Consider the following 12,241-nt stretch of genomic DNA (forward strand, 5'->3'; position numbering starts at 1 on the left):
TTACTGTGTTTGCTCATAAAATTTCGTAGACATTTCTTCCTAAAAGCTATCATTCTAGTTTCTTTCGTGAAAATTTCAATTTTTAAATATTAAATATTATGTATATGCTAGGGGGAGCTTAAAATTTTTAGAGAGGATTAGGTGGGGCATAGCACAAAAAAGGTTGGGAAACACTGCTCTAGACTGACCAAGTATGTGACAAAATGAGACATAAAAATAATCAACATAAAGCTAGTAAAACGTGTCACTTATCTTCTTTCAAATATGTTCAACTATTATAAGTGTAAAATATTTAATGTTACTTGATAAATTGCATAAAGTTTATTTTATTATCTAACTTATAATAATTATGTTAATTAATTCATGTTTAGTAATAATGCATACTACTTGCAGATCTATTTTATTTTTAGGATGGTATTACAAAAGTGAATTTCAGGCACAGATAATATTTTTAATTGAATTTATTCAGTTCCCATTTGCTCATAGGTCCTTAATTTTTTTCATTAATGGTCCTTAAAAGTACTTAATTTCCATGTGCAGAAATGTGTACGAACCCTGTATATAGTACAACATTCTATTGGGTTACCTAACCTATGTACAGGAAATAAATCTTAAATTGAGTTTGAAATAGTGTAAGCAGAGGATATTTTAGAAAATAAAAGATTTGACTTTAAAAATAAATATTTACAGGAACAAAATTTCACATTATTGCCCGAAATTTGTAGTGATCAAACTGGATCATTATACAACTTTTCATTTGGCTACTGAGCTTTCATGAAGGACGTGTTAGATGCTCATGATGATTGAAAATTAGGAAGGCAAAAAATGTTAACACATTAAAAGAAGTGTAATGCTGGTATCAGAGCTAGGGCAACTGGTGCAGCTGCATTGCAGCAGTACTAAGGGGTGAAAAACTTTAGATATACTGGGCAGCAAAGTGCCTTTAACCTGGTGCAAGGTAGAAGGGAAGAAGGTCATCAAACAAGAAATCGAAAAATATGAGAAAATATCACAAGCTGAAGAGATTTTACCAATATCAATATGCTGATTTTTACAGGAACTTTCGAGAAGAGAGACATTTGTGTTCTGTTGATCTCTCATTGCACTTGATGCAACATTATTGATATGAAGATTTGATGATTAACGTGAAAGACCTCTGTCTCGAATAACAATATTTGAATCGTTGTCAAACCAGTGATTCTTCCCATGACTCCCAAATATTTCAACATGCACAACAACTGGTAAATTAAATTATGATCTCTGCCTAGGATTACCAAGGAATTTTTATTAAAGATAGAGTTCCATGTGGGAAAGTGGTCATTAAGCATATAATTCTGAATGATTGTGAAATATGTGAAGCAATTGTATAAAAATGCCTAACTTGCTTAGGGATCGGAAATTAATTTTGAAGGAGTTCTGCAGGAAATTGAGGCAAGTCTTCTTACCAAATAAGAGGCTGAAGGTTCACTCCACCCAAAATAAAACCTTCATGAAATTCTTCCACAGATTAAAAGAACTCTATATGGACTGCAAGGTGGAAAAGGTTTCTTCAGCAGTTACTCATACCATTCAAGGACTGAATAAAAGTAGTACCCTACAACGAATAGCAAATCTTCCAGGTGGATCACACAGGAGTGTAAGCAGATACTGAAGTAAAATTAGCTTGAGAGAAAAAATATTAGGGAGAATAATTAAATAAAAATATTAGCATCGCGTTTTAGATTAACTTCGTATCAGTGTATTCTGATGACAATTACCTGTTCAAAAAGTAACATAACTGGAATAGTAGTTAGTAGAAATGGAATTATTATTTGTAATTTTACGTATTTTTTGCTCTGAATAAGCCAGCAGTGGACAGTTTGAAACCTATCAAATTTTTACATAATAATATCAGAAATTAAATTAGTGATTAATAAAGAAACATGGCACTGTAGGATTTGTATTTCAAATTCCATTTGAATTAAAAAATTAAACTATATTTATTCAAAACAAGTCGCATTTCAGATGGCAAAGGATTGCAAGTAGTTTGCGAGCGACAATAAAGGTGTTGGAGAGCCGTAGTTTGGCCATGTCTGCTGTATAGTATCATGCAGAATTTGAAGAGATACTAGAACAATAGAAATCATGCTTTCAAATCAAAGTTCTGCATAAGATAGAATATCTATCCAAATTACACTTACATATTAGTAATCATGGCAGCAGATTGCTATGGAAAGGTAATGCCTAACAAGTGTAGACGTTTGTATGCACTTCTGCATGCTACAACCCATTTTTTCTTTCATGACCATTTTTGTAGCTTATGAATTATTTTTACTCTTATTTTCAAAATGTTTTTTGGGCAACAATAAACTACAGATAAATGAAACCAAAGATGCAGGAGCACAACTGCATTTTAAATATAATATAAATGTTTTATTTTTTAAATGTTACTTTACCTAAATTCTAAATAAAAGGCAATTACCCATGTCACAAATAAGATGTATATTTCGAGGCACAAGGTTAATAGAAATATATAAATAAACCACATACCTCATTTTCTTTCAAAATATTTGACCAGTCTTTCTCGGCAATAGCAGGTATAGCATTTAAAAGAATTTGTGTAGCTTTATATGCATTTTGTTTCATTGTCGCCATTACTTCATCAACACAAACCTATGAAAATTTTGTAACATTATTTAAAATATCAGCTGATCTTTGGAATGTGGTAACTGGTAGTTTGGCAACATTTTGGAGGTGATAAAGGTTACTACCTAGGACTTTGGTAATAATGTGAGAAGTACTCAGTTCCGATTACGCATTATTTTGTGTGAGGGAAATGAGAGATCATGAGTATGTCATGTGACATTAATGGACGAATTAAAGTTCTTTAATCGGAAAAGGGGAAAGGGGGAATTTGGAAAACCGTAGTACTATATTATTTTGTATTAAGCTTTTGTGTGTTGTGTGAAATAGTGGAAGTGTGCGTGCCACGTAATGAAGATTCTGAAGATTAGGTAAATTAGTATTTTTAATCATTTGAGGATATTATTTTTATGCATTGTTCTAAATGTAAGGAGTAAATAAATTAATATGGTATTATTGGAAAATTGTTATTAGCAATGATTTAGTTTAAAGTAATTAGGATTGTAATCTAATTTTTATTAATTTAATGTATGTGCTTATTTATATTTTAAGTAGTGTTTTTTAATTTAATTACATTTTAATTTAATGACCGTGATTTTGTGAGTTATATGTTTGTAGTATTTTGGAATACGTTTGAATAGAATACGTTGAGCATTTTCATGCATTTTCGTGAAATTTTTCTAATTTATGAGAAAAAAGCAGTGTACATGGATATAGTGAAGGGTGTGCACAATGCCATTTTTGTGCAATTCTGGGATGTTTTTTTAAGTAAAAATAAGTCGACGTGTACGTGGTTTAGTGATATTTTAATTAAATGATAGTTATTTTGTGAATTTTATGTTTGTAGGAATTTGATATACGTTTCAGTTGAAGTAAATGTGCATGGAAGTAATTTAAATATTTGACACTAAGTATTTGTAACCATTTGTAATGTTTGCGGTATGAATTCGTTGGTGATGTTTATAATATAATAGATAATTTAGAGGTAAAAGTTTTTGGATATTTTATTTATTTTATACGTGGAAATGTTCATCTTTGGAAAGGGTATATACTACTTTTTGCGATCAGGTAATTTCATATATGTTCTTTTTACCGGATTTAAAGATTCACAAAATTTTCATGCATTTTCGTGAAATTTTTCTAATTTATGAGAAAAAAGCAGTGTACATGGATATAGTGAAGAGTGTGCGCAATGCCATTTTTGTGCAATTCTGGGATTTTTTTTAAGTAAAAATAAGTTGACGTGTACATGGTTTAGTGATATTTTAATTAAATGATAGTTATTTTGTGAATGTTATGTTTGTAGGAATTTGGTATACGTTTCAGTTGAAGTAAACGTGTATGGAAATAATTTAAATATTTGACACTAAGTATTTGTAACCATTTGTAATGTTTGCGGTATGAATTCGTTGGTGACGTTTATAATATAATAGATAATTTAGAAGTAAAAGTGTTTGGATATTTTATTTATTTTATACGTGGAAATGTTCATCCTTGGAAAGGGTATATACTTTTTCGCGATCAGGTAATTTCATATATGTGCTTTTTACCAAGTTTAAAGATTCACAGAATTTTTTTGCATTTTCGTGCAAATTTTTGTAATTTATGAGAAAATAGCAGTGTAGATGGATAAAGTTAAGAGTGCATGCAATGCCATTTTTGTGCAATTCTGGGATGTTTTTTTTAAGTAAAAATAAGTTGACGTGTAAATGGTTTATGTGTATGTGCTATTCTGAAAAACGCGCAAGGAGTTTGCGATTGTACACTTTTTCCCAATTTTGCAGTTAATATTTTCCCAATTTTGCACTCATGATTAAGCAGTTTTGTTACATAAAATTTCTAGCATAAGTGTAATTCGGCTAGTAGATTGTTGGAAAAAGTGTTCAGTAAATAAAAAGAAAAGAAAAATGTCTTTACTTCGTGAAGACAAAATGGCGGAAAAAAAAAAATAGAGTGTTGCTGTAGCAGAGTTGGTCACCAAAAAATCACCAAGTTACCATAATCCAAAGATCAACCAAAATATCATTAGTACATTTTATAAAAATTTAATATTAATAAATCTATAGTAAAAATATCATTGATGACTGTAAAAAGTATCTCTAACTTTATATTTCAGATTGCAGAAACTTGTATAATGCATTTCAAATGCATTAGGTACAGCAAATCAAAAAAAGGGAGGACAATTCTGTATCTCCCATTTTAGTCAGCCCATCAACAAAATTCAACTTCCATTCTTCATGTGTCAAAACCATGATGTAAAATATATATTAGGTCTATATAGACCACTGTCTTATTATGGAGTTTAACAGAAAATTGGATTTTTCTGAATGACATGTCTTTTTTTTTTATCATATTTTGATTCCATGCCTCAAATTAGGCCCAAGTACTAAGTTTCGTCAAAATTACACAAGCAGTTTTTTTTTTAATCAGCATTCAAAATTTTAACCTCAGTGATGTTAATTAAAACTGGAATGCATCTGAAAGTAAATATTAAAATTAGAATTTTGTACTAAAAAATTTCAGGGGTATATGTAAATATTTGGAGATTATTTCAAAATTGGTACAGTATTAAAAGGGAGAATGCTGCAAAATCATTCCGTTTTGCTGAGTTTAGGCTCTTTTGGCTTGGATTTACAATTTTGTTCCACTTTGCTTTCAATGAAATTTAACAAACCATTGTAAAGGGTGTCCAGCAAAGGAAGTCCCTGATTTCAAAATTAAAAATCTCAAAAACAAAGAATGATAGAGGAATACAACAAATGGTATATTTATTACAAAAACTGTAACACTGTTATACAGAAGCTTCCAAATAATAGTTACAAAAGCTGCAGCTGCAAACAGATGGCACTGTAATCACAACATGCAGTAGTATAAATAGTGCTCCAAAGGACTTACTGCATTCAGAGTTCCTTCTTAACTTTAGAGTATGAAGGTGTCGTTTGTGTTGTGTTGAAAACATGTGACTATGAACAGGGATATATCGCCCTGCTTTGCGGCTAATAATTTTCCTCCCCTCAGAGAACGCAACCACGAGGAAAGCGTGTTCCAATAGCCTCGTGATTCTTCGGTATCAGCTAATAATTCTTTGGACTTGGCTCTTGATAACTAATGCGCTCAGAACTTGAATATGTTAAGCCCAAATATGTGAATTATTGTGATTTATGTATATCTTTTAGTTTTAAATTAAGAATCTTTTAGTATTAAAATGGATACTGTTCACTCGGTGCAATTCCTTAGTGTGCTTCAGCAGGATTTCACTGACTTTAAGAATGTGAATCTGCGCATGCAACAGTCTTTAGTGGAAATAATATGGGATATGAAATAGAACTTCAAGTCAAGACAAGGATACTGGATTTAGTTAAAGGTAAGTGCTTATCAGTCAGTGCCAATGGTAATGTTTGTGGAATTTAAAAAAAAAAAAAAAAACTCTTGTCTGTTGGTAACTTAAGTGGTAATGCTGTATTTTTTTATTTGATAGTATGAATATTAACACAATGCCTCAGTAAGTAGCCTCAATGAGGCTAAAAAATATAAAAAGAGGTTAACTGATGGTGAGCGGACTGAAGATGGGTCTGTTTTGCCTCGACCCACAATAATGGTTAAAAGTACCATGGAAATTCCACTGAATTTTTAAAAAAAAAATTTTTTTCCAATGGCTACCAAAAAAAATATATATATATATATTACAAAGAACTAAAATCTTATAAACAGAGGTTACAAACAATAGAACTAAGAACAAAAAGTCATTGCCTAAGGAGCATTCTTGCCTCTCAGTATCTTGACTCTTCTGCAAGACCACAAAGAGCCTCACATCAGAGCAGGTAGTCCCTGTTCATTTCTTCTCCAGAATGACAAAGTAAGCAGATAGGATCATTTGAAATGCCTATGCGGTGCATGGCAAGGCAATCATGTCCTGAAAGCCGCAACTGCATTGCATCTTGGACTATCAGGATATAAGAGGACTTATCATTCTCCAACATTTTACGGCTGTACGAGTCTGAAGATCTCATAAGATATTAGACGTAAATAAATTTTTCAAAAACAGTTTAACCCTCCAATAAGAAATGGCTGTATTAGGATGCTGTAGTAAGCTGGCACCTTTTTCTGCAAGGAATTCCGCTTGTTCATTGCTCCAAAGGCCACAATATCTAGGCACTCGCTGGAGAACAATTTGTTTCCCATTTAAAGAGAGTTTTCAGAAATTCTTGACATTGCAAAATTTCCGGAATTAATGGGTGTTTGGGTGTTCAAGACAGCTAATTGATTGTATGGTTGCATGAGAATCAGAAAAAATGACTGCATTTGCAAACTTGTAATAGATAGCTAATAATTGTTTTAGGGCTATGCAAATGGCTACTACTTCATCATCAAAGGAGGTACCAATGTATCCTGCAGGGGTATAAAAAGAAAAAAGATTCCAAAAAATATCAGCCCAACTTTAAAATTACAGTCAAACGAAGAACCATCAGTAAATATGTGCAGCCAATGAGTAGGTGGATATCTAGCCACAATGGTCTTCAAAGCGAGGCATTTCAAAACATTTGGTGCAACATCTCTCTTTCTATGGATGGTTTTCACTAGGTTTAGCCTTACTTTGACATTAATCACTTCCAAAGGGCTTCTGGTTTTCAAGAGTGGTTGTATGGAATCTCAGGAATTTTCTCAAAGGACCAGGAGACATTTTGAATAAATCTATAATGAATTTTTAATTTCCTAGGCTTGACTATGTAGTCCCTCCAGTTGGGATCTTGCATCCACAGTAGCTTTTCATAGAGAACCAAAGCCCTCATTTTCATAATATCCAGAAGGGTTATTTCCTATCAACAATAACATCACATTAATAAGTGTAGACTTCACAGCTCCTGTAATCAAGCGAAGAGCTTGGTTTTGTACCATTTCAAGTCTACTAACAATCGATTGTGGGACAACGATGAGAACTTCACAACAATATGCCATTAAAGGCAAGATATAAATATTAAATGTAATGCTAAGAGTGAACTAAATGCATCCCTAGATACATCCTGCTAAATGCTTAAGAATACTAAGTCTATTTGAAACACGTTCGGTAAGCTGCTCAACAAGAAGCTTCCACCTTAATTTATTATCAAAAGTCACTCCCAAATAAGTAAAGTTGTCCATGTTGGTAAACAAAGTATCTTGGTACTTTGGGGAAAAAATTTCATGGGTGAGAAAAACGACTGTGAAGCTGTCTTTTCAAAATTTCCAGTCATATTATTTTCTTCCCACCAATGCAAGAGCACCTGCAGGGCCTTATTTAATTGGCTTTCAATAAGGTTTTTTGCACCATGTTTTGGAGCCTCGGTCCAAATTACCAAATCATCAGTGAATGGTAGACAATTAATACCAGGTGTTGATTTAAGATCATTGATATATATATATATATATATTAAAAAAGGTGCAGCTACTAACTGCTCATTGAGGAAGTCCAGCTTGTAAATTTAAAACACTTGGAGAAGGGATCTTCAAACTTTACCCTGCATGTCCTCTGGCTTGTGAAAGACCTAATCAAGTTAAATAATTTTGATGAAATATCAATACTTAGGAGCTTCTGGTAGAGTTTTTCCCTCCAGACAGAATCATAAGTCCCCTCAAAATCAATACAAACAGCTGTCAAAATGTTTCTGTCATCTACAGCATCTTTAATAAACTGGCTGAATTTTGTCACCTGGTCATATGTTGACCTATTCCTTCAGACACCAGCCTTTCTACAGCTAAAATACTATGTTCCTCAAAATAAAGTTCAACCGGTTTACCACAAGGCTCTCTACAGTTTTTGCAAGAATACTCGTAAGCAAAATGGGGCTATAGCTGTTCAGCTGCCTGGGGTTTTTATTTTTCTATAGGACTGGAATAATAAAGGCCCGTTCCCACCGGGGTTTATCTGAGCTAACGAACACAACTAACGTAGTCGACCCATCCCGAAAACCAGTTTTTCCCCATAGAGCAGCAAGTTGAAAAATCTGAACTGTAGCCACAGCGGAGCTAGTCGACACAGGGAACTGACTCCGTTAGCTCAGATAAACCCCAGTGGGAACGGCGCTTAATAGCTCTTCTTCAACGAGCTGGAATCTGACCTGACTCCAATACTTGATTAAAGACATTCAATACTGTTTTTCTTGCCTCACTACCTTCTTTCCTCCACTTAAAAATAAATTCAAGCATTTAACAGTTAATAATTATGTTAATGGTAACAAATAATTTAATGACAAAGACTGTATTGATATGGATGTTAGACTAGACAGGCTAATGAAACTCCCACTCAGCACCTTAGGATCAAACCAAACCTTAGGATCAGCCTAAGATTAAGTTTTTGAAAAAGCTGAGTTTAGTGGCAGGGTTAACAGACAGAAGATGACCGCAGAGTGATCACAAACTACTTAAATGCTAACTCAATTGATCATGGCCAAATTTGAATATCTTATTAAAATTGTATGTAAAGGTTTACCAAGTGATACACCAGGATCAAAAGGATGAAATTGAAGATGAATTTAATAATCTTGGTTTTAAAGTGAAAAAAGTAGCTCAAATGTACAGGTTAAAACCTAAAGCCCCAATGCCATTATACCAAACTCAACTAAAAACTGAATCAGGTGTTGAACAAGTTTATGAAATTGAACATCTTTTATACTTTAATGTTTCTATAAAGCCATACAAAATCAAAGGTGTTGTTGTTCACTATCACAATTGTCAGCACTTTAATCATTCCTCAGAAGAGTGTAAATTCAAACCTTGCTTTGCTAAGTGCACTGGACCTAACAGAACAAAAAATTGTTCTGCTACAATGCTTGATACACAGAACAGCTGCAATTGTGGCCAAACTGAACACATGACTAACTACCGTGGTTGTGTCAAATTTCCTTCACAGATTAAAAATCTAAAGGCTAAATCTGACTGTGGACAAGCTCCACATGGCAAAGTTATCCCTAGTACTTTAACTATTGCTCTAGGAACATCATATGCAAATGCTGTTAAAAAATATTACTAGAAATAATATGCCTAATATGGCAAAAAATTCTAAATCACCCTATACCAGTGTACAGCACCATATGTTGGCAGAACAGCTGCCAAACTTCTATATAACAATCTCACAGCTTTCACAATAAATACACCACTTGTACCAAGGAAACTACTGTTTCACCTTTCGCTTAGAATCCAAGACTGCTAGAATACGATAATAGCAAACATAACTGAACACTCATCTGTGCTAAGGCTTCATAAAGTAACACATTAAAAAAAATTAAACCCTGCTTTTTTTACCTCAATATAATATTATTTTAAATATTTACAAATTGAATAGTAAGTTAGAGACTAATTTCCTGATTTAAGTGAGCTCAAACTATGGCAGACCTGCTAAAGGCTACTAAATGCTAATAGTTCATCCTAGGTTCAAACACAGATGAATGGGCTGGTTGCATCCTAATAGTTTCCCTCTGTATAATGTGACTGCAATATTACAAAAGTTACACAATTCAGAGTAACTTTGGTTATGAGTTATTCCGTATGTAACGTTCTGAGGCAGCAATAGTAATTTACTACTTATTTTAAATTTTATTTTAATTATACAGTAAAATGCTTAAATTATTATGTAATAAAACAAGTTTAATTCACTTATCATTAAATGATATAAATTTAGTTCAAAAAATTTTGTTGATTTAGTATACTTTTAATATAATACGTTCTGCATTTTAAAATACTGTATCATTTTAATTAATGAATTACATTTTTAAAGTTTGTTATCGAACCAACTTTCTGAATTTTAGAAAATTCAATTTAAATGAAGTTGAAGTAAAAACAGTAGATAACACAGCAAAGGTAAAAATTTACTTTTAGAAACATTAAAAAAAGATAGAGGAAAACAATTTATTAAAATTTTGATCAATATTCTTATAATTATAAAAAAAAATTCTTGGTTTCATTAATAAATATTTATTATGCATCATTAGTAAAAACTAGAATAAATTCCATATGAATAATTTTCTGTAAAAAATTATCTAGATGTTGAAGGTTAAAAATAATAGTGGCAAGATTATAAATGCCAGATTTCAAAACCTACCAATACATAAATTTACGTTACATAAATTACTTCTGAAGAATTTAATAAAATTCTCTAATTTTTTGCATGTATGCCTAGAAATATGTCTGCTTAAGATGATATTAAAATTTTTATAGGTTATAATCTAAATTTTGTTTGAAAAATTTATAAAATTATTTTAAAATACAAATTTTGAAATAAAAAGTGTGAAATTTTTTTGGAATGAGTCTAAATTTCAAATTTTGAATAAAGAAATCAAGTAAATTTAATTAAAGAAAGAGATATTAATAAATATATTCGAAATTCAATTAAAATTGCAGACTTAAAATTTTGAGTGCTAATTAAAAAAATGCTGCTGTGATTTTTTATAAAACTTGGAATTTTGGCATAATTTTTAGTTGCAGAATCAAAATATGGAAAACAACTGGTGTATCATTTCAGAAAAAGCTTGATTTTGTGTCAAAATATTGTTCTGTTTTTATCTTCTGACACCAGTTGTTACGTTATTTTCTTCCTTCACATTCGTATGGGGTTCGTAGATTTGGAGTGAATAACGACGACACTTGATGAAGTATCGAAACACACTTTATTTGCCAGTATTGTCAGGACAGCTCCAAAACACGTTTTACAGTCATGGATGAACTACTATAAACACGCTGACATGATCAGCCACACAGCTTTCAGGTTATCACGTTGGGGACAGCTTCACTGCAAAGCACCAGAGAACAGCTCCCGACTCTGCTCGGTGATTCTTGGAACTCCACGTACTCTCGAGACTCTCTACGCTACAACTCATGATGCACTGGGCAACACACAGAACATGGCTCCCAACTCTTCGGTTCAGTCGTTCCCGGAGCTCAACACGCTCTGTCGATGATGCATTAACAGCGATAGACTACGAGACTCTTTTGGTGCACTTGACGACCCACTCGGCAATCGCTGCACGGCTGACAACTCGATCGACTCGGAAGGGATTGACTCGCTAGACGAGACACCAACTCGATACTAACTATCTCACAGTCCAGACGAGGCACACACTAACTACGGGCTGACTATGGGCCAGCAGAGTTTATATAGCTTTCAGCTGGTGTTTGAGGACATTATGGGCTAAACTGGTAAGAATTTGTTCCAGAAGGTTCTCCATCCATCCATGGCGTATCGCCAATTTTGTAGCCAAATAGGCAATTTCTTGCCAAATGTGGCAATCCTGCCTTCTCTTGCCATTTTATGGCAACCCTAAAACTGCTTTGCAGGGAAGCCATCTTACCGCACCTGTACATTTTGTAACAATATGTATATTATAAAAACAGTTGCATTTTCCAGGTATGAAAAATATAAGATGAATTTCATCGATCAGCCAATTAGAATAGATATAGATGTCCAAATTTTTTTCACTCAGTGCAGAATGAATAGCTCTCTTTAAAGCAGTTTTTTTTTAATAAGTTAAAAAAGCTGTTCCCTGGTATGTATGAGGGATGTTTTTTAAGTAAGAGCTGTTTGAAAATAAAAACCGAGCGAAAGAAAATTTTCCAAAATGAAATTTATTTCCAGAATCTACATACGTTT

At 32.7% G+C, this 12,241-nt stretch overlaps 1 protein-coding gene across 2 annotated transcripts in view; it reads right to left on the reverse strand.

The window, feature by feature from the left end:
• The window catches only part of LOC118189728 (neuroguidin-B-like), a 177,968-nt gene that overhangs the window by 133,372 nt on the left and 32,355 nt on the right, over positions 1–12,241 (reverse strand). For both annotated transcript variants that reach the window (XM_085806810.1, XM_085806811.1), the window contains exon 8: positions 2,530–2,652. In XM_085806810.1, the coding sequence (XP_085662936.1) occupies positions 2,530–2,652 (123 nt within the window). The remainder of the gene's footprint in view (positions 1–2,529; positions 2,653–12,241) is intronic.

This window comes from Stegodyphus dumicola, chromosome 12, assembly GCF_044657685.1.
Source record: "Stegodyphus dumicola isolate Sdum_Otavi_A_Nest chromosome 12, ASM4465768v1".
Classification (NCBI taxonomy): domain Eukaryota; kingdom Metazoa; phylum Arthropoda; class Arachnida; order Araneae; family Eresidae; genus Stegodyphus; species Stegodyphus dumicola.